General features: G+C 42.6%; 1 protein-coding gene across 2 annotated transcripts in view; it reads right to left on the bottom strand.

The window, feature by feature from the left end:
* The window catches only part of DOCK4 (dedicator of cytokinesis 4), a 346,430-nt gene that overhangs the window by 129,922 nt on the left and 189,084 nt on the right, over positions 1 to 27,424 (bottom strand). For both annotated transcript variants that reach the window (XM_044280322.1, XM_044280323.1), the window contains exons 15-23: positions 16,695 to 16,857; positions 16,027 to 16,133; positions 14,640 to 14,796; positions 12,550 to 12,647; positions 12,389 to 12,472; positions 12,167 to 12,267; positions 10,221 to 10,302; positions 9,653 to 9,823; positions 7,720 to 7,912 (exon numbers count right to left, since the gene is read on the bottom strand). In XM_044280322.1, the coding sequence (XP_044136257.1) occupies positions 7,720 to 7,912; positions 9,653 to 9,823; positions 10,221 to 10,302; positions 12,167 to 12,267; positions 12,389 to 12,472; positions 12,550 to 12,647; positions 14,640 to 14,796; positions 16,027 to 16,133; positions 16,695 to 16,857 (1,156 nt within the window). The remainder of the gene's footprint in view (positions 1 to 7,719; positions 7,913 to 9,652; positions 9,824 to 10,220; positions 10,303 to 12,166; positions 12,268 to 12,388; positions 12,473 to 12,549; positions 12,648 to 14,639; positions 14,797 to 16,026; positions 16,134 to 16,694; positions 16,858 to 27,424) is intronic.

Genomic DNA, 27,424 nt, shown 5'->3' with positions numbered 1-27,424 from the left:
CGGTTATCAAAACAGCATCTAATATACCTTTTAGGGGTTAAAAAAAATTGCATCTACAGCCTGCCAGCGAACGATCGCCGCTGGCAGGCTGTAGATCAGCTGGTTTACCTCCGGTTCCTGTGAAAGCGCGTGCCTGCGAAGAAGCAATACTGCGTACGGCGGTCCTGTAGTGGTTAAAAATGATTAACCAATAATTAATAATATAATAATGCAATCCAATAAATAAAAAAAATCCAGTATAAATATACGTGAAACATCCTGATTCTAAGTTGGTTTGAAATATGGCAAAACAGATAAAGAATTTAATATTCTAACTGCCTGATGGAGAGGGCTATGCCTTAATCTGCTAGTTCTAGCCCAAAGACTCCTCAGTCTCCTCCCTGATGGCAACAAACTGAAGAAGCAATATAATGGGGGAATAGGGTCACCGGCTATGCCAATGGTCCTATAAGTACACCAGGTATTCTATATCTCTTGCAGAGACAGCAACGAGATACCAATAATTTTCTCAGCTGCTCTTACAATGCACTGAAGGGTCTTACAACCTACCACACCATAATACCACTTGTTAGAATGCTTCAATAGCACCTCTGTAGAACGTGCCCATAATTTTGGTTGGGATACTAGCTCTTTAAAAAATAACATAAAGGCGTTGATGGCCAAGGCCATTGTATTTTCATCCCAAGTCAGATCCTCTGAAACGTGCACACCCAAAAACTTGGTACTATTTACCCTCTCAACAACAACCCCATTGAAGGTCAGAGGAGCATACTGGCCCTTTGTTCTCCTGAAATCCACAACAATTTCCTTGGTCTTATTAATATTTACGGAGCTAGACGGCTCACTTTATCTCTGTAGTCTGTCTCATCATTATCACTGAGACCTTCATCTGCGAACTTCAATTTTTTGAAGAGGCATCTCCTGACCAGGATCTTAGCCAGGCCGTTCTATGTCTTGCATTGGACAAGGCTTCCAATCCGGCAGAAAGCTTTACTAGGTCCACTGAGGCATCAGCTATAAAGTTAGTAGCTGGTTTTAAAACTGGAAGGGATGAAATTATATCCTTTCTTGTAGTACCAGCAACCAAATGCTCTCCCAACTGATTTAGCCATAAGGAATGAGTTCTAGCTGCATATGTAGCCACAATACTATGCCTGAGCATAACAGTCGAGACTTACAGGCAGATTCGACCTTCCCAGACACAGACATAGCAGCGCCGGAACAAATGCTTTACAGTCAAGAGTTTCAAACACCAACTAACTCCTGCCATTTTTAAATCCCATGCCAAACTGAATCAGCAATCAAGCAGCACTTCCTGGTCGACTGTGACATCCTCAGCCGTGTCACATGGGTTGTGATTCGCCTAAACTGATGCCCGTAGAGGAGGAAGTTTCCTGGCCCGCGAGAACTCTCTGCCTGCCTCAGCCACACAACCGCAGTCTAGTCCTCCAGCATCACCCGTACTGTGATGCCAAGCCCAGGGCTGCACACAATGTAGAACTTGCGCCTAGATCCTGAAAGGACTGCACACGGGCATCCTGGCTCTCTGCTACAGCCCTCCCTGTACAGCCAGGGAGATGAACCACAAGGCTGCACATGCAAGATAGTCCAGGTGGCCGCACCTGGAGGAAGGTTGTCAATGCATCCCGAGAGGGACAGAAAACAACTGGAGTAGGTTAAGGGTAGGATGCTTTTAATTTCTGTTCTCCACGTTTATTGTCAATGTGGAGGCAGGGTAACCCTCCTGACATTTATGGTGTAAAGATAAGATGGGAAATCTGATATATGTTATGTTGAAGTGCTACGATCATATCAGTTTTTGGACTACAGTAATTGAGATGATTAATAATATTTACAGCGTTACTTTGACACTAGATCTCCTTATATAGTTATTGGGTGTAGACATCGCTGCTGTTAGAGATAAGCACATAAATAGCGATAATGTGCTCATTATACATAGAAAGAAAAGCAATGTTATATAAATGGATAAAATCTATCCTCCAGAACCTCCAGAGTCGAAATTTAGGAAAGAAGTTTGACAAAGAAGCAGTTTGTGGTAACCAGAGATTGTAATAGTGGGAGAAAATTTCTGAATTATGAGGTCACTTCGAGATGAATTTTATTTATTTTGCTTCCCCAGGAAGAATCAGAGGGTTGAAAGTTGAGGTAGGTTGGGAGGGCTATTATACTTTATTTTGCCTCTGTGAGGATGTAATGTGGGAACTAAAGTTGGGGTACATGATATCCTAGGCCCCTAAATGTTATGGTTTAATAATAAATCTCTAAAACTGTATTAAAATGATTAATATCATCATGTTGGTATTAATAGATTAGATGTGTCATAACAGCATCCTACCAGCTAATAAAAATATTTTCCCTGAAAGACAACCAGCAGCCTTGAAAATTGGTGGGGTGTCTGTTAGGGGAGGTTTGACTAAACCCCAAGGTAGGAAGGAACCACCCCTTCGGATTGCAGGAATTAGTCGCTGATACACTGATTACTAAAGCAGCCGATGGGACAGGCCTTGAAAGGGGTATTCCAGTTGTAACAAGTTATCTCCTGTCCACAGTAAAGGGGATAACTATCAGATTGGTAGGGGTCCTACTGCTGGGATCCTAGCGATTATGAGAACAGGTTCCCCGTACCGGTGGAGCCCATCCTGAAATGAAAGTAGCGGTGGCACGCTTTTCTGACCAGCCACTCTGTCCATTTCAGGGAGCCCCACTGGGTACGGTAACCCTGTTCTCATCATATCCTGTGGGCAATAAAGGAACTGAAAGAGGTTTTGCCATCTCAGACAATGGGGGCATATTGCTAGGATATGCCCCCAGTGTCTGATAGGTGCGGATTTCACCTCTGGGACCTGCACCTACAATGATAATGGAGCGGGGAAATGAATGGTGGTCGCACTGAGCATGTGCAGCCGCCCTCAATTCAATTCTATGGGGCCGCCGAAAAAATGCAGAGCGCTGGCTCGGCTATTTCCGTCTGTCCCATAGAAATGAATGGGAGCAGGTGCCGCGCGTGCACGGTGCGCTCCCATTCACTTCTATGGGAGCAGTGGGGAGCAGCGCTTGGTGGTGGAAGGACCCCGGTAAATCCGGGTCTTCCAGCCACAGCACTCCCCGCTCCGTTCCGGTTGTAGGTGTGGGTCCCAGAGGAGAGACCCACCACTATCAGACAATGGGGGCATATTCTAGCAATGTTATAGGAATACCCCTTTAATGTGACGTTTTCTAAACTTTTGGATGCACATGTACAACTGTGGAATGTTTTGGTAATTTTTGCCCAACTTGCTGTTCTCTAACAAGGAGCTTAATGGCAAAATTCACAACAGATGTTTGATCCATGAATCGCCCAATAGTTCAATTAGAATTGGTATTTAAACAGTCCTCCTCATCATGCTGTTCATGAGACCAAGACGACACCTAAGAATTGATCAACAGTACCTCACAATTGTGAGGCTTCCAGCAGGATGTTCTCAGATAGAAGTGGCCACAGTGTCATCAGTGGGTTGCAACAGAGATACAGAGAGACTGGAAAAGTCACAGAAAGGCATAGAAGTGGATGTCTTTTGGCCACATCCCACACTGATGACTGCTTCATTGTGAACAATGCCCTGCGGAACTGGATGATGAATGCCACACATCTCCAGGCACATTTAAAGGAGATGAGAGAAACCAAAGTGTCACGTTAGACTATTCAAAACCGTTTAAAATCAGCGTGGTCTGTGTGCTAGATGACCTGCAAGGGTACCTGACCATACCACTAGGCACAGGCGTTGTCTTGCATGGGCCAGGGAGCAGCTACTCTGAATGAAGGACCACTGGGCCTCAGTGCTGTTCACTGATATACGCCAAGTACAAATGATGGCCGCCAAGTATGTTGGAGACGTCAAGGTGAGAGCTATGCTTCAGCCACTGTTGTCACCAGAAGAGCCTTTGGAGGTGGTGGTGGTGTTACAGTGTGGGCAGGGGTGTCTAGTCAATACAGAACTGCCCTACACTATGTGAATAGTACAGTGACAAGCCTATACTACTTTAATAACATCATTAATCTAGTCATTGTGCCTCTGCATGAACAACACAGGCCTAATTTCATCTTCATGAAGTAGCCTGCACTTTCTCTAGACCTTAATCTCATTGAAAACCTATGGGATCAGCGGACATGCTGTGTAGAGGCTCGTAACTCTGTACCCCTGAACCTCAATGACCTGATGTCCGCCCTTCAAGAAGAGTGGGATGCAATAAGTCAGCTTGTGAACAGCATGAGACATTATTGTTAAGATGTTATTGATGCTCAAGGCCACATGACAAGTTTTTGAGACACTGACATTTTTGTGGGGATATACCCACCATTATTGTTGGCTTTTGTTTCAATAAATTGTTTTAGATGAGGAAATCACCATTGCATGCTTCTACTTAAATGGCCTACTTTCATGATATAATATCACTGTAGCATGAACTTTTTACGTTTTCCATAAATTTCAACCGAAAGCCAAATATCCCTAGCTTTTTGGGAGTTAGGGATATATTTAGTAGAGCTGTTAATTTAGTTGATACAGTAGGTGCTGGGCTTAATGCCTAGCAAAAATTACTGAATATTTGAATACTATTTCCTGTTGGAAGACTTAGGGACCACATTAGACTCCCAAAATATGATTGAAAGGGGAAAGAAAGTAAAATCTTAGGTTTGGAAATGAGATGAACTTGTTGTGGTCCAAGAATGTCCTTGCAGAGATAAGTGGGTACCTCTCAAATGTTTATAGTCAATGGGCAGTCCGCAAGTGGTTAATATTGTTAGTAAAAGACATCAGTCTATATTGCTTTCTTTACTTAAGAAATCATCAGATTTCTTCTCACTTTAGTAACTTGGCTCCTGTTGTGATAAGAATAACTGAATTAAAGCTAATTTTGCCTTCAAATTAAGGTCTGTAACACACCTCAGTGCATATACAAAAGTATCTTGGCAATCAATGATTTCATTTAATTGAAAAGAAACACTATTCTGGGTTTGAGTAAATAAAGCCGTTAAAGCCTATAGACCAAAATCTTCCTGGTGAGCAAGAAAACAAAGATAATGTGCACCATGAAAGAACAGAAAACGCCCATTCTGAGAATATTCTTTAGTGGGATTTATGTTTCAATCTTTTTGTTAAAGAATGTTATCAATTTAAGACATAATAAAGAGACTTGGGATTTATCAGCAATCTACATATTATCATACAGTAAATCATTATTCAGTTTACAAGTCCAGAAAGACAAGAATTTGTAGAGAGAAGAATAAGAAAGTGTCATCTACAATTTGTACAGCGAGAGAATTCCACTATGAATATTCTCTAAACACCCACAAATAAGCACATATCTATTATACATAAAGGCAAGGCTCAAACAGCATGGCGCCATATATTTATGTAGGTCAAAACCAATAATGTCCCCTAGAGAGACGTATAAAAGAATGGTTTACGTCTCTTCTCTCTTAGGGATACATTTCTTGTCTTGCCTTTATAACCTATAATTAATTAAATGAGGGGGGAATCATGGAAGCAAAGGTGAAGATGCTTGGGCCACCTATACTTAAAGAGGACCTTTCACTAGTTTACAAACTAAAATCTAACTATATCAGTGGGCAGAGTGGCGCCCAGGGGTCCCCCTGCACTTACTAGTATGTCTGGGCGCCGCTCCGTTCGCCCGGTATAGGCTCCGGTGTCTGCAGCTCCGTCTGTTGTACTGGACTGATTTTTTGCATTAGGCGTGTCCCTTGCTGCAGCGCTGGCCAATCGCAGCGCACAGCTCATAGCCAGGCTATACCGGGCGAATGGAGTGGCGCCCAGACATACTAGTAAGTGCAGGGGGACCCCTGGGCGCCGCTCTGCCCACTGATATAGTTAGTTTTTAGTTTGTAAACTAGTGAAAGGTCCTCTTTAAGATTGGGGTAAATCTACATTAAATATACTACTAATTGTTATTAAAGTGTGACTGTCTTTTCAGGTAATATTTCAGGATAAGCTGCTGGCTATCTGGAATGGCATTTTTAGCTGTGTTATTCTGTTGCCATCTGTCTGTAACTTTAGTTTTTTTCTGAGCTAGTGGGTAAATCTAGTTGGCATCATGTTTGCCAATACACAGGACAGGGATAAATAGGAGATCCTGCTTCTCTATCTCTCTGTAGCAAAAGATCAGAAGAAGCAACTGTAATGAAGCACCCATCGCAGCAGAACTGAGCAGTGTACATGTGAATCCAGCAGTGAATTAAGTTAATCACAGTTAATCCCAAACCAGCCACAGTCTCTCTGCCAGTCTGCAGCAGCCCTCCCCTCTACTCCTCCTCCCTTATCCCAAACCAGCCACAGTCTCTCTGCCTGTCTGCAGCAGCCCTCCCCTCTACTCCTCCTCCTCCCTTATCCCAAACCAGCCACAGTCTCTCTGTGTAAGTCTCTCTGCCTGTCTGCAGCAGCCCTCCCCTCTACTCCTCCTCCTCCCTTATCCCAAACCAGCCACAGTCTCTCTGTGTAAGTCTCTCTGCCTGTCTGCAGCAGCCCTCCCCTCTACTCCTCCTCCTCCCTTATCCCAAACCAGCCACAGTCTCTCTGCCTGTCTGCAGCAGCCCTCCCCTCTACTCCTCCTCCTCCCTTATCCCAAACCAGCCACAGTCTCTCTGCCTGTCTGCAGCAGCCCTCCCCTCTACTCCTCCTCCTCCTCCTCCCTTATCCCAAACCAGCCACAGTCTCTCTGCCTGTCTGCAGCAGCCCTCCCCTCTACTCCTCCTCCTCCTCCCTTATCCCAAACCAGCCACAGTCTCTCTGTGTCCGTCTCTCTGCCTGTCTGCAGCAGCCCTCTCCTCTACTCCTCCTCCCTTCTCAATAGAATATATGTTGTCTGATCCTTCTGTGAGCCAGGAGCCTGTCTTCACTGAGGAGCCTGATGAGAGCAGAAAGTGAGTGTTTTTCCTAATCAGTAATATTCAGTTACTCTAGAAATGGAGTCTGTCATAAGTCTTCTCTCTGAAATAGTAATGACAGACATAAACAGAGAGGGGCAGGGGACAAGTGGTAATACCCTGACCCTGCTTTTAATCCAAGAAATTATGTAAAAATGTATTCTGATTATTGCGACTGCACTGGGGGCAGGCCAGCTGGCTGCAGTTCTTCACACTCCGGGTAGGACCGCTTTACAACCTCTCCCCTCTGTGATGGCTGTAGCGGTCTCCTGGTTGGATGCTAGAGCCGTCACTCACAGCAAGTGGAAGGGGCAGTGAAGTGACTCATTTATTGAACGTAAAGCACTGCATCATGTAGGAATGGCGCCCATGGACTCCAAGTTCTTTCTTTTCTGTACTACATCTATTAAAAGCAGGTTTATTACCTCCTGTCCCTATCTACAGTATGTCCGCCAACAGTTTTGCATCAATAAAACTGCTGACAGACTCCCTTTAAACCTTACTTAAGTCTATATTTAAATAAAGCCACCCACCAGGTATCCACTTTAGTATTTTATCTCCATGGTGGTACTGGATAAAACACACACATTCTTACAATATTCTAGCTACCTCATTCTGTTTGTAGCATATATATATATATATATATTGCACAATTATACAGTGCTGACATATTCCACAGAACTTTACAGACATTATCATCACACTGTCCCCAATGGAGCTCACACTCTAAGTACCCTAAAGTACACCTTAATATTAAGAACATGTATTACTACCCTTACCAGGATTGATATAGAGATCACTCTCCACTGTCTTTGCAATACATTGAAGTTTTGTCTCCTGAAGGGAGTCATCTGCATGCAGGATTGTTGGCAGACTGCCCAGAGTATCATGCACCAAGTTTGCCACTTCCCGAACATCAAACAGCTTCAGCAGCTCTGAGTATACTGCTGGGAAAGAATTCAGAAACACAGCCTGGAGAAGTATGGAAACACATGAATATAGTCAGAAGTCAGTCTAATGAGCAGAATCTTCTATTTATTACTTGGATAATTACAACCTATGGAAAGTGCTTATTATTTGCATTCTGCCCTATACATGAACTTAATCTTAATAGATAAATAAAATAATAATATTGTATTACATTTCAAGGATCCCACCAGAATAGGCAGCTTTATGACTGCTGGCCTCTGAAGAACTCTTGTGTGATCTACAAAAATGAGACTGGGAGTCCTGGTGGTGAGTCATTGATGTTGCTTCAAGTAAGGATGCATACTAACAGTAACACTGCATTCTGAGTCCCCCATCTATCCTTACAATGCCAAGATGTGGATAATAGAGTGCAAAGTTAGAGGAAGTCCGAACACTAAGGCTGGTTTCACACGGGTTTTGCGGAAAAAGATGCGGGTGCGCTGCGGGAACATGCACGATTTTTCCACGCGAGTGCAAAACATTGTAATGCGAGAAAAATCGGCATGTTTGGTACCCAAAGCCGAACTTCTTCACAGAAGTTCGGGTTTGGGTTAGGTGTTGTGTAGATTGTATCCTTTTCCCTTGTAACATGGTTATAAGGGAAAATAATAGTATTCTTAATACAGAATGCATAGTACAATAGGGCTGGAGGGGTTAATTAATTTTTTTTACTCACCTTAATCCACTTGTTCCATGGTGATGGATCATGTGATGGACCGTGTGATGAGCGCAGTGACATCATCAAAGGTCCTTTTCCTGTGCACAGCAAAGATGAAGACAGAAGAGAAGCCGGGCTGCACGAGCAAGTGGATTAAGGCGAGTTAAAAAATGTTTACTTTTTTTTTTAACCCCTCCAGCCCTATTGTACTATTGATCGGGTCTCCATCTAGATAGTCTCCTAACAACCGTGCGTGAAAATCGCACCGCATCCGCACTTGTTTGCGGATGCTTGCGATTTTCACGCACTCCCATTCACTTCTATGGGGCCTGCGTTCCGTGAAAATCGCACAATATAGAGCATGCTGCGATTTTCACGCAACGCACCCGCATCTTATCTGGGCCAAAACCATGACGCCCGTGTGAAAGAGGCCTTAGGGTCCATTCACACGTCCGTATGTGTTTTGCACGGACATCGGCAATGTGTTTTCCGCACATCACCGGCACTCTCATAGAAAATTCATTTTTTGGTCCGCAATTGCGGAAAAGAATAGGACATGTTCTATTTTTTTGCGGAACGGAAGTGCGGATCCGCAAATGCGGATAGCACATTCCGGCCCCATTGAAAATGAATAGGTCCGCACCTATTCCGCAAAATTGCGGAACGGATGTGGACCCATTTTGTGGATGTGTGAATGGACCTTGAAAACAACCAACTAGAATACCTCTTTCAGGAGTTGTTCCAAGTCTGCAAAAATCCCTCCAAACAGATTTTAAATACAATTTAATATTTAACAATGACCTGCAGTCCATGTACAACACATTCACTGACAAACCGTAAACTGGCGCTGTCACTCTGTCAGCTGTTACTTTCAGATTGGCTTTTTGTGGCGTTCAGATAAGCAGCATCTGACAGAGCTATGATTAGCATGCTTCAAAGCTTTGCACAAGAGAGAGATTTTTCAAAACTTAAATGGACTGAAAGATATTAGTGCAATATAAATATACATGACGATGACCGTTTGTTATAAAATCTACAATGAAAAAAGGTCATGTTTTCGGCTGAAATAAAGAGAAACCATCAACCTGTGACTGAGACAAAGCACTCGTTCCTTTGCTTTCTTTGGATAGGAAAAAACGTATGGACATCATTAGTTCTTGAATACTGCAGCGGAATTCTTCCTCATTCTGTCCACCAGTTGCAAACGAAAAAAGCTTCCGAGATTGAACAATATATTTAAAAATGTATTCTTGAGCCTACAATATTAGAGACAAAGAGTCACCATCATAGTAATGTTTTCCAATGGTAAGAATGATCACCATGCACAAGTAAAGAAATGTCATAAAAGAACGCAGCATTTTAGACAACTGATTGACCTGAAATGAAGGGTAATTTATGCTTCAAATTTTCAAGATTTTAAACTTTGGTTAGTCTGACTACAACAACCAGCAATCAAATACAGGCAAGTGACAAGCTAGGATAATGAACTGTGGGACCCAGCTACTGTCATTTCATGATCCTGGCTACTGCAGTTATTACAGGACATAAGTAGGCCAATTGCCAATTATAACCACATCAAAGCGAAGCAGCACAGAAAAGATCAACCTTAATGTAAATGAGTACAAAAGTACACCTGGTTCCCTCTTTCATTACCTTTAACACCTCCTGGATGTGCTCCTGCCGTTCAGCTTCAACTATTCGGTCCACATACCACTTCAGCACTTTTATGAGGTCTCTGAAAAGTCAAAATATAACTTAAGATTCAGGTTTTTTGCAAACACAGAAAGCTTAAAAGGGAACCTGTCACCTTGAACATGGTGTATAATTTGTATTTTATTAAAAATTTCTGCTCATTCCAGACTTTGAAGTCAAGAAGGAGGTCAATGACTGACAGCCTCCCCTCTATGACTGTGCATACAGAGATAGCTGTCAATGACGGATAGCACCACCTCCTTTGACTTCAAAGTCCAAAATGAGCAGAAATTTTAAATAAAATACAACTTATGCTGCACCTTTTCCCATAAAACTATATATCAGTCTGCTCAGCTCCTCCTGCTCTATAACATGGTGTCTGTAGTTTACATTGCATTCTTATGGTGACAGATTCCCTTTAACCCTTTTGCTACCAGTGCCGTACATGTATGGTGCTGGAGCTATGGGCAAACATGGCACCGCTCGCACATGCAGCAAGCGTCATGGCTGGCGGGTCTCCACTGTTTCAAACAGCACCGTTTCAACACTCACTGAAGAGACTCAGGTCATTAAAGCTGCCAGGTGGCAGGCCAACATAAGAAATTAGCAATTCTGAGTAATAAATGGATATAAAAAAATCCATGCTTGTTCAGAATAAAAAATAAATAAAAAAATAAAACAATTAGATTTTGTAGGCTCAAATACGAGTTTCAAAATCATTACAAAAAAGTAAAAAAAATAAAAGTTTAAATCACCCCCTTTCCATATAATAAAAAAATTAATACATAAATAAAAAATATAAACATCATGGGTATCACCGCGACTGAAAACGCCCATACTATAAAAATATGAAAATATTTTTCCAATACGGTGAATGACATAATGGAAAAAGGGTCAAAATGGCCAATTTGACATTTTTTCATTTCTTCTCTTACCCAAAAAAATGAATACAATGTGATCAAAAAGCCACACACACTCCAAAATGGTATCAATAAAAACAACAGATCGTCCCCCAAAAAATGAGCCCCACACAGCTCAGTAGATATAACTATAACGTTATAGGGGTCAGAATATGGTGATGTAAAAAAAATAAAAAAACTTTTTTAAATCAAAGTTAAAATTTAATTTTTGTACTATTTAGACATAAATAAAAGCTCTACATACGTCTCACATTAAAGATTAACAGCAAATGAGCATTTGCGGATTTGTCAGGTGATCGCTGGGCATATTTACAAAGGGCAACGAATAAATGTTCCTACAATGCTTGTTCAGTTAATCACCGGCCAGCGTAAAAGAACTTTCCAGTCAACAAAGCTGTATTACAGAAAAACTTAGCGACCAATCAGAGCATAATTTCTAAAAACACACTTGAAGAGTGAAAGCTGAACTATGTGGTTGCTATACATAGTTTTTCTGTTAGAGAGTTTAGGGTAAATGAGGCTTATATGATCATTTTGTATATAGGTTCTAGCCATACAACCCTAATGCCGCTGGCCACTTTGCATTTATTATTTTGTTTACACCATCTTTGGCACATAATTTACTAATGTTTCAGCTCCTCGCCACTATTCTAAAGTGGCATTAAAAGGGATGGGGCTTAGTGGACGATGGAGTTTACCTCGGCCAGCCAGATTTACCATAACGTATGCCAAAAACTAGCGCAAGTTGTAGCTCAAGTCTATGCCAACCCCTGAATGGTGTAGCTTTGAGTTTCTGATGCAGAGAGCTAGTAAGAGGCATCTACCTCTTAATAAATTAGGAGTATTTTACACCAGTGCACAGGGTATCAAGACTGGTATATGGGAATGCCAGTCTTAGTGAATTTCCCCAAAACAGCATTAACTTTTCCTCATGCCACAAGACACATCCAACATATATGCTATAGAATAATCAAATACTTAACGTACCTGTAAGCAAGGGCACCTGAAAAATGTCCTTCTATGTAAGTGTCCATTACTGGTTTAAAGTGCTGGAATTTACTGTCTTGTAGTAAGTTTATTATATGAACCTGAAACATAAGACATCAATAGGAGAACTGTAAACTATTAAGAAAAACTGTATAATATAATGTAACTGTTAATAAAACTTCTCAGATAGAATGGCTGGCCAATATTGTTTATGGTACTTACCAAGCAATCAAAGACTTTCGAGCTGTACTTCTGAGAACTTTCATTCAGAATGCCAAATAATGTGTCCAGTGTATCCTGCAGAAACTGTGAATGGGGAAAGTTAGGTTTCAAAATGTATTACTATAAGATACAATCATATATACTTACACTAGACAGCCTACCTTCACAATTTCAGATCCGTCAATCTCCTTTAACTTAGACAACGAGCCTGGGATTTTATCAGGATGCATCCTCCATTTAAGCAGATCCAGCATGTCCCCTAAGTAGTGGTAAAGAAGCATATAAAACATCCATTATCACAACAGCAGAGCAAAGAGAGCAGAAAAAAATGAGCCATAGAGCAATACAGTAGGAAAAAAGATGGCCAACTTAATTGCCATTTGTGACAACAGGATTTTCTGCCAATTGGCTTCTACTGATGTAAAAAGTACATTGAAAGAAGCTGCCACTTTCAATTTGTTGAGAGGAAATGATTTTAAGAGGCACAAACATCCTCTCTGTGAAAGGTTTGGGTAGGTGCCCCATACATTACAGAGACAGTGAGGGTGGGGGCAAGCATGGACCAGGGTGCTGCTTCAATGGTGCACTCAATGGGCTCCACTCTTCCATAAAAACATGTTAAAAGTCCCTTTTGTCCTCATGTATGAGGGTTTTAGAACAAAAAATACCCTAAAACCTCTTTATTTTAAAATCTGCTTAACATTTAGGACTGTGCTATCAAAATAATCTCCTGTTGAGACCATGTCTATTCACCTGCCTCTATAGGCACCGACATTTATATATACAAAATGTGCTAAAGGCTGCTGAATGGAGTTTTCAGAATATTGTTCATTTACATGAGTAAGGAGAGGGTTTTTATCTCAGTAACATTTTTGGAGGGTGCGAATTGCAAAGCGAGAGAACTTGAAGACAAATGGACACGTATATGACAGAAGGTACGATGCTGTGTTATATGACAGATCTATTTAGCACTACATCCTGTGCTACTGATGACATCAAAAGTGATGGAAATCAGGATAAAAGCTCATAATAGTAGCCCTAAACAAATCTGTTATTGTAATGTATCAGATAAGCAGCATCCATTTGGCTTTGTTCTCCGACACTGTAGAGTAAAAAGCTAGCAAAGATGTTGGTGCAGGAACCTGGCCCTGTCCATCAAGAAGGAGATGGAGGTATTGCAGAGGAAGCAAGGGTGCACAGAGTGGTTCGGGCCTGCCCCCTGTGCATTTACTTGCTCATCTGCATATGGATTAAAAGTTGTTTTCTCTAGAATAAAGCAATGTATTAAGTGGCAGGGATCACTACATTCAGCAGAGCTAGCCTTACAAAGCAAAGTCATTTTTCTCCAGAATGAAGCAACGGATTGCTGCGTGGAAACTATCATTACATTGAGATGAGCTAGTCCTACAAAGCACAAGGGGGGGGATTTACTAAGACCAGAGTTTTACGCGCACTATTTGTAAAAACCTTGCTGGATACGGTTAATAAGAGGTGTATGTCTCTTAAAAAGTTGGTCGCATCTTCTGCAATCTACGTGCCAGAACTGAAATCTACTCCAGTTGGGCCACGGAGCTTCTGCCTGTTGATACCTCCTCCCACCCACATGGACCCTACTTTTTGGAAAACCAAAAGCTAAAAAGTAAAAAAATAAACAAAACATTTGCAAAAGCAATATAAAAAAGTAAGAGAAAAATACTATCAAACTGCACTTTTGACACAATTTCGAGGCCAGAAAATGGGCATAGAGCTACAGTAAATGACCAATTTGTGCCTGGTTTAAACAGTGAATTTTCCGATGATAGACTCCCTTCTTGACATGCGTTTATATAATTCTTCTTCAAGGATAGATACTGTACCCTTAAGAATAACTAAACTTTTTTCTAATTTGGCTTTCTAATTGGGGTGATACGTCACAGTACTGCATTGCAGATTAACATCCGGAACTAGTTGGGCTTGATAATACTTTACAAATGAAGGAAGCATAAGCTTCTCATATCTTAACATGGTAATGTGCGTTGTGTGAATATCACTACTCTTGCACTAAGAGCTCTGCAGTACCTGTCAGAAGCGCTCACTTCAGTTTCTAAGGTAACAGGAAACGCACACCCCCGAACCTGGCATATACACAGTCTGTACTGTCATTCCTGCAGAATCGGCAAAGGCTTGATCACAGCACTACAAAGCTATATGAAGGCAACTCTACCACGGCAGCATAGTTAATATTTGATGAAACATTTCTCTAATTCCATACCGTTTTGTGTCAGCTTGGTTGAACAAAGGAATGAGGTTATCCAAAAAGACTCTTTTGTATTTTTAACAGCTTGATTATTATTTCCTTGTAGATTTCCTTTCAAAAATGGGAGTTTGAGGTAGCGACAGGAATCTTGGAAAACTGTGTTCTCTTCACACTGCAACAAGCAACAGTAAAGTAGAATTGTTCCCTAGGTCTACTGTCATAGCAATGGAAACAGAGGATTGATCTTGAGGGCTCAATAGAAATGTTCTGCCATAAAAAAATAATAACCCCATGTATGTTTAGTAGAGTTCATTCCCCGACAGGTTTAGGGAAGAAAGAGTCAAAGTCAGAGCCAAACACTAGCACTTTACGTCTTCTGATGTTGTCTCTTTAAAGGGACCTCCCTGTACAACTGTTTGCATAGACACCTAGCTGTGATTCACCTGGTTAACACACAGTTTTTCTTTTGTTGATCCAAGGATCCATTCCCAACACATAATACTTTAGCTTAATATGCATGTTAGGCCTTTGGTGCAATCAAGGATCTTGTTGCACCCAAGCTGCACTCCTTGCTGTGGCCAGCCTCTTCCTAGCTGCTTTACCACTACCTGGCCCTCTCCATCAAAGCAGTGGCTGCAGAAAGAAGTGGAGCATGGGTGCAACAAGAGCAATGGTGATGCCCTCATTGCACCAAAGGCCTAATTTGCATATTAAGAAAAGTATCATAACTCAGGAGCAGAGTCTCAGATCAACAAAGGAGAAACCGCTTTTTAATCAGGTGAACCACAGCTATGCGTCTATGCAAAGAGTTCGATACGGTGGTCACAGTTTAGTAGGAGCTTCCAATGACTACAGTAATCTTGGGTATTAAAGCAATGCAGTATGTATAATACAGCACAAGAATGATCTCACATTTCACCATAATACTTGATCATTAAGCCTCTGCAAGTTTAAAGGGTGGAGGGCAAGGGAAATTAACAGGGCTGTTATTTTAGAAATTTGCAATTATGTACAGGCTGCTAGTATAATATTAGGCACGTGGGAAAACTGTGTTGATTAAAGTTCTGTCTGGTTAGAAATATAAAAATATATCTTGTCTGACTTATCTATTACAACTCATGCATCTTCTAAAGTTATGTAGGAAAACAATTTAAAAGACACCCACTTAAGGGCTCTCCTTTGTTACCCAGAGTGGTGGGCCACTGAGGACTCGGCACAGCCATGAATAGGTACCATGCAATACTAAACTGATAGAATAATCCCTTTAATAGAAATACATATATACAAAATAATAGAATGTGCCAAAAAACTCTCAGAATCATGGAGGATGCAGCTTGTTTGTATTGCATTGAGCATCAAAGACTTCTTTAGTTTAGTAAAAACACATGAACTATTATTCTACCTTGTGCACAATGAGTTCATGGGTGCCGTCTGGAAATGTTCGGCCATCTTCTTGCATCAGTGGAATGAATGAAAAGCCAAACAATTTTTTCTCACCCTTCTCCTTTGCTAAATTAGAAAAAGAAACCCACACAAACCAAATTATATTCCAAACATATTATACAGCAATAAATGGAAAGGAGCACATGAAAAGTTCTTGATATGAGAATAATTTTCTGTTTAATTGTAAATAGTGGGAAATACATAAAGAAGTGTGCCATACATACAGTACCTAAGTAAGGCTGGGTTCCCATCACGTTTTACACATCCATTTAACGCATTAAAAAACGTATACGTTAAACGGATGCTATACAGTGGCATCCATTTACCATAGAGTTCCATTGTAAAAAAATAAAAAAATAAAAAATAAAATAAAAGACACTTTTTTTTACTGGACTGTGCAGGATACAAGAATGTGGTATGCTACGTTTTTATATCCTTTTTTTTTCTAATGTATACGTCAAACGGAGGCATAGAACATGATGTGAATCTACCTTAATCCCCTCAACTTTTAACAAAAAAATAATCATTTTCTGTGAGATTCAATATTAAACTGTTTATGTCAGTTTGCACAGATAAAGGATATATACCATAGATGTTATTCTACATAATAAAGGAAATCATTCTTACTAGAACAATGTCGGAATTCAAATCGGATATGTGCTCCTCTAAATTTATCCACAGGTATAGGAAGCTTTAGTAATTCGGCCCATCTCGGGCTGTTGTTGTGATATAATACAAATGAATGATACTCATGAGCAGCCGGTTCTCCTGAACCAAAAGATATATAATCCTGGGGGGAAAAAAGAAGGAAAAAAAAAGTCAGTGTCCATCTTTCTTTATCACTTTGACAAATAAAAATATTATTTATTACAAATAATTAAAAATAAAAAAGGCATCCTGGAGTTACAGTACCAGATGTGACCAGATGTTTTCACATAGGTGTGGACCCCCAAAGTGTATAGTGAATTATGAAGTTCACTACACACAAAGTTTTTTTTTTGTTTTTTTTTTTGCATGGCGTATTTGTGTTTCATTTATTTATGTTGAGTGTTTTTGAGTAAACATGGTATACCGTACTTCAACCCTTTCAGGACCCTGCCATTTTTCACCTTTCTGCCTAGGCCATTTTGAGCAAATATGACATGTGTCACTTTATGTGGTAATAACTTTAAAACGCTTTTACTTATCCAGGCCATTCTGAGAACATTTTCTCATCACATATTGTACTTCATAACAGTGATAAAATTGAGTAAAAAAAAATGTCATTTTATTTATAAAAAAATATCAAATTTACCCAAAATGTTGAAAAATTAGAAAATTTCTATTTCTCTACTTTTATAAAATATAGTAATACCTCCAAAAATAGTTATTACTTTACATTCCCCATAGGGATACTTCATGTTTGGATCATTTTGAAAATGACAATTTATTTTTTTGGGACGTTAGAAGGCTTAGAAGCAAATTTTAATTTTTTTAAGAACATTTGTTAACCCTTTAGGTGCCCCACGAGAATTAAATGAAAATGGGAATGAAATTTCAAAATGTCACTTTATTTTGCAGATTTTAAATTTTAATAAAAAAATTTCTGCAACACATCAAGGGTTAACAGCCCAAAAAAAACTAAATCTAGAACCCTGAATTTGGAGTTTACAGAAAGACACCATGTGTGCTCAAAAACTGATGTATGGGCACACAGCAGGCTTCAGAGTGGAAGGAGCACCATATGGCTTCTGGAGAGAGGATTTTGCTGGAATGGTAATTGGGAGCTATGTCGCATATGAAGACACCCTGAGGTACCCCTAGAGTGGAAACCCCCAAAAAGTAACCCCATTCTGGAAACTACACCCCTCAAGGAATATTTCAAGGTGTGTAGTGAGAACTTTGACCCATCGGGCGATTCACAGAATTAGGAAACGCTTGGCTATGAAAAAGAAAAATTACAATTTATTCAAGAAAAAGTTGCTTTACACACACATTTTTCACTTTTACACGGGGAAACAGGATAAAATGCACCCCACATTTTGTTCCCCATTTCCCCCTGAATACGCCAACACCCCATATGTGCTCAAAAAATGATGTATGGGCGCATGACAGGGCTCTAGAGTCAAACAGCTAAATATGGATTTTGCGGACCTGAATTGGCAGACATGGATTTTAGCAGCCATGTCGCATTAAATCAATTTCCTGAGATACCCAGAAAATGAAAAACCCCAAGAAGTTACCCCATTTCGGAAAGAGCACCCCCATATGAACATTTTAAGTGGTGGAAAGGGTACTTTTTACCAAACAGGTGTCTCACAGAAGGCAGAAATACTAGAGAAAGGATTTCAAAGCACACATTTGTATAAATGAAAAATTACTAGCAGACCTCAATTTTTCATTTCACAAGGGGTTAAAGAAGAGAATGCACCCCAGGATATGTTCCCCATTTTCTCCCCTTTCTGCAAACACCCCATATGTGCTTGTTGCCTGCTGTATTGGCGCACAGCAGGTCTCTAGAGGCAAAGTGCTAAAACTGTTTTTTGGAGGCCTGAATAAACAGACATGGATTTTAGCTGCCATGTCGCATAATACATTTCCTGAGGTCCACAGAAATGGAAAAACCCCAAGAAGTGACCCCCTGTACAAACATGGTTTCCATGAGTGGAAAGGGCATGGTTGTCTCAAAAAAATATGCAGTAGTTGTTGGAAAGTGGATATGCGAGCGAGGTGGACTAAATCAGAGAGATATAAAGTGGAAATATTACAGGGAGCATAAAGGATAAAATTTAATTAATACTCCATGGATGAGTGGTATATTCTGAAACACTCCTGCATGCACAGGCCAGGTTTTTCAGGGCAGGTTTCACAGTGGTAAATGGTGTCTTTCCTTATCCCCCTTTTGGAACACACCCTGCATCTTTTTTGGGTCCGTCTTTTCCTTGGTGTCTGGGGGACTTGACCTGGAAAATGTTGCCCTGGTACAATATGGGCACAGTAACTTCCTGAAGTACTGGGACCCTCCCCGGCCGGGGTTTGAAAAATTAGGGCCTTGATTACCACCTCTTGGAACTGAAGGAAAGTTCCTCTGTGGCCTGCAGAATAAAATAGCACATACGCAATGCACAATGCCATCTGTACAATGTGTACGGCCAGCTTTTTGTACCACACTTTTGTTTTTCGTGTGGCACTGTAGGGCTTCATAAGTTGATCTACAAGATCCACCCCTCATGTGCCTGTTGTAGTCCAGGATGCAAATTGGTTTGGGGGTAGTTGTTGTGGTACCACGTACAGGGGCAGGGGAGCTGGCGTTAGTGTGAGTGTTGGTCAGTACAAGGACGTGACTCTTGTCCTTGTACTTAACCACCAGCATGCTATCATGGAGGAGAACCCTACTTTCACCCACTCTTAGTGGTTGCCCTACCGAGGATCTAGGGAGTACCTCTGGCAGTTAGGGCCCCAATAGGGGCATGCTGGTATAATAGTTATCAACATAGAGGTAGTAACCCTTATCCAACAGTGGGTGCAGTAACTCCCACACAATCTTCCCACCTAACTCCTAGGATGGGGGGGCATTCTGGTGGTTCTATCCGGGAATCTCTCCCTTCATAAATGCAGAATTTGTGGGTGTACCCAGAGCTACTCTCACAAAGTTTGTATATTTTTATGCCATACCTTGCCCGTTTGCTAGGCAGGTACTGGCGGAATCTAATCCTCCCTTTGCACAGTAATAGGAACTCATCTATACTGACATTTTTATCAGGGTTGTACACTTTAGCAAACTTTGTACTGAAGTGGTCAATGACAGGCCTAACTTTGAACAGACGGTCAAATGTTAGGTCGTTTTGGGGTGGGCACTGTGAATTGTCATTGTAGTGTAGGAATTTCCAAATTGAATAAAATCGATTCAGAGTCATGGTCTTACTGTAAATTGGAGTCTGGTAGAAAATATCCGAACTCCAATATTGCCTAATTTAGCACGAGTCCCCAAAATGTCATACTTCTCTGCTGCACTTAGGCTGGGTTCACACCTGAGCGTTTTACAGCGCGTTCCTACGCGCTGTAAAACGCTCAACAAGGAGAAACCAATGATTCCCTATGGGAATGGTTCACACTTGGGCGTTTTACAGCGCGTACGATCGCGCTGTAAAACGCCCGACGCTCCAAAAAGTACATGAGCGACTTTTGGGGGGCGTTTGTGGCCATAGGACACGCGCGTTTACTATTACAAAAACGCGCATAAAAATGCGCGTCAAAAACTCGCGTAAAACGCGCGTTTGCGCAACGCTCAAGTGTGAACCCAGCCTTACTGGGGTCCAACCTAGGAGTCTAGCATATGGCAAAGTAGGGTTCTGGGAAATGAATTGCTGGGCATATAAATTTGTTTAAGTCACCATCAAATTTATAAAATCTTCTGAAAGATTTAGAAAAAAATCAATTTCTGTGAAGCCCGTGCAGTCAATTTGGATTCCAGAGTTTCCAACAAACTCTGGAATTTGGTGCTGATCATCATCAGGGGGTGGGGTTCACTCTGGGGGACTGCCTCCTCTGCTACCCTGGGGCGCATTCTAGAGGGTCCCTCATCAGCGGATGACGATGATGAGGGGGTAGAGGAATAGAGGAAAGTGGCACCCTCACTGGCAGACTCTGTATCGGAGGCAAGCATGGCATATTTAGCTGAGTATACACGTTGGGATGGACGGGCCGTTTTTATTTTATTGTGGTTTTATGTGTGAAACGTGTAAACCTTTATTTATTGTGAGTGTGTGTATGTAGTGTTTTCACAAATGAAGGGGCTTGTAATAAATTTGAAATTAAATTTAGAAGAAAAGTTACACTAACTGAGACAAATATATATTTATATATATGTGAAAAAAGGGAGAAATCCAGCTTCCCATAAAAATGTAGGCTTTATTTCTTCAGCGGTAAAAGCATAACATGGACCGTGGTGTGGGGAAGCTGGATTTCTCCCTTTTTTCTTCACATTGCCAAAAGACAAGTCCGGGCTTCAATCCGTGCCTCCCACCAACACAGGTGACCGCCACCTTTTGCTTTGATTACTGCTTTGCACACTCTTGGCATTCTCTTGATGAGCTTCAAGAGGTAGTCACTAGGGATAAGCGAACTCGAACTGTATAGTTCGGGTTCGTACCGAATTTTGGGGTGTCCGTGACACGGACCCGAACCCGGACATTTTCGTAAAAGTCCGGGTTCGGGTTCGGTGTTCGTCGCTTTCTTCGCGCTTTTGTGACGCTTTCTTGGCGCTTTTTGAAAGGCTGCAAAGCAGCCAATCAACAAGCGTCATACTACTTGCCCCAAGAGGCCATCACAGCCATGCCTACTATTGGCATGGCTGTGATTGGCCAGAGCACCATGTGACCCAGCCTCTATTTAAGCTGGAGTCACATAGCGCCGCCCGTCACTCTGCTCTGATTAGCGTAGGGAGAGGTTGCGGCTGCGACAGTAGGGCGAGATTAGGCAGATTAACTCCTCCAAAGGACTTGATTAACTGATCGATCTGCAGCTGTGGATCATTGAGCTGCTGATCCTCAATTGCTCACTGTTTTTAGGCTGCACAGACCGTTTGTCAGTCTCATTTTTCTGGGGTGATCGGCGGCCATTTTGTGTCTTGTGGTGCGCCAGCACAAGCTGCGACCAAGTGCATTTAACCCTCAATGGTGTGGTTGTTTTTTGGCTAAAGCCTACATCAGGGTGAAGCTGTCACACCAAGTGCATTTAACCAGCAATAGTCTGTTCATTTTTTGGCCATATACAAAATCAGGGGCAAGCTGCGCCTGTCACCAAGTGCATTTAACCCTCAATGGTGTGGTTGTTTTTTGGCTAAAGCCTACATCAGGGTGAAGCTGTCACACCAAGTGCATTTAACCAGCAATAGTCTGTTCATTTTTTGGCCATATACAAAATCAGGGGCAAGCTGCGCCTGTCACCAAGTGCATTTAACCCTCAATGGTGTGGTTGTTTTTTGGCTAAAGCCTACATCAGGGTGAAGCTGTCACACCAAGTGCATTTAACCAGCAATAGTCTGTTCATTTTTTGGCCATATACAAAATCAGGGGCAAGCTGCGCCTGTCACCAAGTGCATTTAACCCTCAATGGTGTGGTTGTTTTTTGGCTAAAGCCTACATCAGGGTGAAGCTGTCACACCAAGTGCATTTAACCAGCAATAGTCTGTTCATTTTTTGGCCATATCCCAGTCTAATTCTGTCACTAAATCCATACCGGTCACCCAGCGCCTAAATACTAGGCCTCAAATTTATATCCAGCTAAATCTGTCCCTAGTGCTGTAGCTGGGCGAGTTATTTAGTGTCCGTTCAAGCACATTTCTTGTTCTGGGTTGAAATACAATTCCCAATTTAGCAATTTCATAATTTAGTGGTTCCTGCTATATCAGAGCTATTTGAAATCTATCCCAAAAAGGGTATATAATATTGAAGGTGCACATTGGGTCATTCAGAATAACTTCACACACACCCGCTACTGTGTATTTCCAAGTCTAATTCTGTCACTAAACCCATACCTGTCACCCAGCGCCTAAATACTAGGCCTCAAATTTAAATCCCTCTAAATCTCTCGTTACCCACCGCTGTACTGTTGTTGCTGGGCAAGATATTTAGTGTCCGTCAAAGCACATTTTTTGTTCTGGGTTGAAGTACAATTCCCAATTTAGCAATTTCATAATTTAGTGGTTTCTGCTATATCAGAGCTATTTGAAATCTATCCCTAAAAGGGTATATAATATTGAAGGTGCACATAGGGTCATTCAGAATAACTTCACACACACCCGCTACTGTGTATTTCCAAGTCTAATTCTGTCACTAAACCCATACCTGTCACCCAGCGCCTAAATACTAGGCCTCAAATTTAAATCCCTCTAAATCTCTCGTTACCCACCGCTGTACTGTTGTTGCTGGGCAAGATATTTAGTGTCCGTCAAAGCACATTTTTTGTTCTGGGTTGAAGTACAATTCCCAATTTAGCAATTTCATAATTTAGTGGTTTCTGCTATATCAGAGCTATTTGAAATCTATCCCTAAAAGGGTATATAATATTGAAGGTGCACATAGGGTCATTCAGAATAACTTCACACACACGCTTCTGTGCATTTCCAAGTCTAATTCTGTCACTAAATCCATACCGGTGACCCAGCGCCTAAATACTAGGCCTCAAATTTAAATCCCTCTAAATCTCTCGTTACCCACCGCTGTACTGTTGTTGCTGGGCAAGATATTTAGTGTCCGTCAAAGCACATTTTTTGTTCTGGGTTGAAGTACAATTCCCAATTTAGCAATTTCATAATTTAGTGGTTTCTGCTATATCAGAGCTATTTGAAATCTATCCCTAAAAGGGTATATAATATTGAAGGTGCACATAGGGTCATTCAGAATAACTTCACACACACGCTTCTGTGCATTTCCAAGTCTAATTCTGTCACTAAATCCATACCGGTGACCCAGCGCCTAAATACTAGGCCTCAAATTTAAATCCCTCTAAATCTCTCGTTACCCACCGCTGTACTGTTGTTGCTGGGCAAGATATTTAGTGTCCGTCAAAGCACATTTTTTGTTCTGGGTTGAAGTACAATTCCCAATTTAGCAATTTCATAATTTAGTGGTTCTGCTATATCAGAGCTATTTGAAATCTATCCCTAAAAAGGGTATATAATATTGAAGGTGCACATTGGGTCATTCAGAATAACTTCACACACACCCGCTACTGTGTATTTCCAAGTCTAATTCTGTCACTAAACCCATACCTGTCACCCAGCGCCTAAATACTAGGCCTCAAATTTAAATCCCTCTAAATCTCTCGTTACCCACCGCTGTACTGTTGTTGCTGGGCAAGATATTTAGTGTCCGTCAAAGCACATTTTTTGTTCTGGGTTGAAGTACAATTCCCAATTTAGCAATTTCATAATTTAGTGGTTTCTGCTATATCAGAGCTATTTGAAATCTATCCCTAAAAGGGTATATAATATTGAAGGTGCACATAGGGTCATTCAGAATAACTTCACACACACGCTTCTGTGCATTTCCAAGTCTAATTCTGTCACTAAATCCATACCGGTGACCCAGCGCCTAAATACTAGGCCTCAAATTTAAATCCCTCTAAATCTCTCGTTACCCACCGCTGTACTGTTGTTGCTGGGCAAGATATTTAGTGTCCGTCAAAGCACATTTTTTGTTCTGGGTTGAAGTACAATTCCCAATTTAGCAATTTCATAATTTAGTGGTTTCTGCTATATCAGAGCTATTTGAAATCTATCCCTAAAAGGGTATATAATATTGAAGGTGCACATAGGGTCATTCAGAATAACTTCACACACACCCGCTACTGTGCATTTCCAAGTCTAATTCTGTCACTAAATCCATACCGGTCACCCAGCGCCTAAATACTAGGCCTCAAATTTAAATCCCTCTAAATCTCTCGTTACCGCTGTACTGTTGTGCTGGGAAAGTTATTTAGTGTCCGTCAAAGCACATTTTTTGTTCTGGGTTGAAGTACAATTCCCAATTTAGCAATTTCATAATTTAGTGGTTTCCTGCTATATCAGAGCTATTTGAAATCTATCCCTAAAAGGGTATATAATATTCAAGGTGCACATTGGGTCATTCAGAATAACTTCACACACACGCTTCTGTGCATTTCCAAGTCTAATTCTGTCACTAAATCCATACCGGTCACCCAGCGCCTAAATACTAGGCCTCAAATTTATATCCCGCTGAATTTGAATACAATACATTGGGCCAAATAATATATTTGTTGTTGTGGTGAACCATAACAATGAGAAAAACATCTAGTAAGGGACGCGGACGTGGACATGGTCGTGGTGGTGTTAGTGGACCCTCTGGTGCTGGGAGAGGACGTGGCCGTTCTGCCACATCCACACGTCCTAGTGTACCAACTACCTCAGGTCCCAGTAGCCGCCAGAATTTACAGCGATATATGGTGGGGCCCAATGCCGTTCTAAGGATGGTAAGGCCTGAGCAGGTACAGGCATTAGTCAATTGGGTGGCCGACAGTGGATCCAGCACGTTCACATTATCTCCCACCCAGTCTTCTGCAGAAAGCGCACAGATGGCGCCTGAAAACCAACCCCATCAGTCTGTCACATCACCCCCATGCATACCAGGGAAACTGTCTCAGCCTCAAGTTATGCAGCAGTCTCTTATGCTGTTTGAAGACTCCGCTGGCAGGGTTTCCCAAGGGCATCCACCTAGCCCTTCCCCAGCGGTGAAAGACATAGAATGCACTGACGCACAACCACTTATGTTTCCTGATGATGAGGACATGGGAATACCACCTCAGCATGTCTCTGATGATGACGAAACACAGGTGCCAACTGCTGCGTCTTTCTGCAGTGTGCAGACTGAACAGGAGGTCAGGGATCAAGACTGGGTGGAAGACGATGCAGGGGACGATGAGGTCCTAGACCCCACATGGAATGAAGGTCGTGCCACTGACTTTCACAGTTCGGAGGAAGAGGCAGTGGTGAGACCGAGCCAACAGCGTAGCAAAAGAGGGAGCAGTGGGCAAAAGCAGAACACCCGCCGCCAAGAGACTCCGCCTGCTACTGACCGCCGCCATCTGGGACCGAGCACCCCAAAGGCAGCTTCAAGGAGTTCCCTGGCATGGCACTTCTTCAAACAATGTGCTGACGACAAGACCCGAGTGGTTTGCACGCTGTGCCATCAGAGCCTGAAGCGAGGCATTAACGTTCTGAACCTGAGCACAACCTGCATGACCAGGCACCTGCATGCAAAGCATGAACTGCAGTGGAGTAAACACCTTAAAACCAAGGAAGTCACTCAGGCTCCCCCTGCTACCTCTTCTGCTGCTGCCGCCTCGGCCTATTCTGCTGCTGCCGCCTCGGCCTCTTCCTCCGCCTCTGGAGGAACGTTGGCACCTGCCGCCCAGCAAACAGGGGATGTACCACCAACACCACCACCACCACCTCCGTCACCAAGCGTCTCAACCATGTCACACGCCAGCGTTCAGCTCTCCATCTCACAAACATTTGATAGAAAGCGTAAATTCCCACCTAGCCACCCTCGATCCCTGGCCCTGAATGCCAGCATTTCTAAACTACTGGCCTATGAAATGCTGTCATTTAGGCTGGTGGACACAGACAGCTTCAAACAGCTCATGTCGCTTGCTGTCCCACAGTATGTTGTTCCCAGCCGGCACTACTTCTCCAAGAGAGCCGTGCCTTCCCTGCACAACCAAGTATCCGATAAAATCAAGTGTGCACTGCGCAACGCCATCTGTAGCAAGGTCCACCTAACCACAGATACGTGGACCAGTAAGCACGGCCAGGGACGCTATATCTCCCTAACTGCACACTGGGTAAATGTAGTGGCAGCTGGGCCCCAGGCGGAGAGCTGTTTGGCGCACGTCCTGCCGCCGCCAAGGATCGCAGGGCAACATTCTTTGCCTCCTGTTGCCACCTCCTCCTTCTCGGCTTCCTCCTCCTCTTCTTCCACCTGCTCATCCAGTCAGCCACACACCTTCACCACCAACTTCAGCACAGCCCGGGGTAAACGTCAGCAGGCCATTCTGAAACTCATATGTTTGGGGGACAGGCCCCACACCGCACAGGAGTTGTGGCGGGGTATTGAACAACAGACCGACGAGTGGTTGCTGCCGGTGAGCCTCAAGCCCGGCCTGGTGGTGTGTGATAATGGGCGAAATCTCGTTGCAGCTCTGGGACTAGCCAATTTGACGCACATCCCTTGCTTGGCGCATGTGCTGAATTTGGTGGTGCAGAAGTTCATTCACAACTACCCCGACATGTCAGAGCTGCTGCATAAAGTGCGGGCCGTCTGTTCGCGCTTCCGGCGTTCACATCCTGCCGCTGCTCGCCTGTCTGCGCTACAGCGTAACTTCGGCCTTCCCGCTCACCGCCTCATATGCGACGTGCCCACCAGGTGGAACTCCACCTTGCACATGCTGGACAGACTGTGCGAGCAGCAGCAGGCCATAGTGGAGTTTCAGCTGCAGCACGCACGGGTCAGTCGCACTACAGAACAGCACCACTTCACCACCAATGACTGGGCCTCCATGCGAGACCTGTGTGCCCTGTTGCGCTGTTTCGAGTACTCCACCAACATGGCCAGTGGCGATGACACCGTTATCAGCGTTACAATACCACTTCTATGTCTCCTTGAGAAAACACTTAGGGCGATGATGGAAGAGGAGGTGGCCCAGGAGGAGGAGGAGGAGGATGAGGAAGAGGGGTCATTTTTAGCACTTTCAGGCCAGTCTCTTCGAAGTGACTCAGAGGGAGGTTTTTGGCAACAGCAGAGGCCAGGTACAAATGTGGCCAGCCAGGGCCCACTACTGGAGGACGAGGAGGACGA

Source organism: Bufo gargarizans, chromosome 2 (assembly GCF_014858855.1).
Source record: "Bufo gargarizans isolate SCDJY-AF-19 chromosome 2, ASM1485885v1, whole genome shotgun sequence".
NCBI classification, from domain to species: domain Eukaryota; kingdom Metazoa; phylum Chordata; class Amphibia; order Anura; family Bufonidae; genus Bufo; species Bufo gargarizans.
Note: the sequence above shows the minus strand (reverse complement) of the source record. Positions and strands in the feature narration are given on the sequence as shown.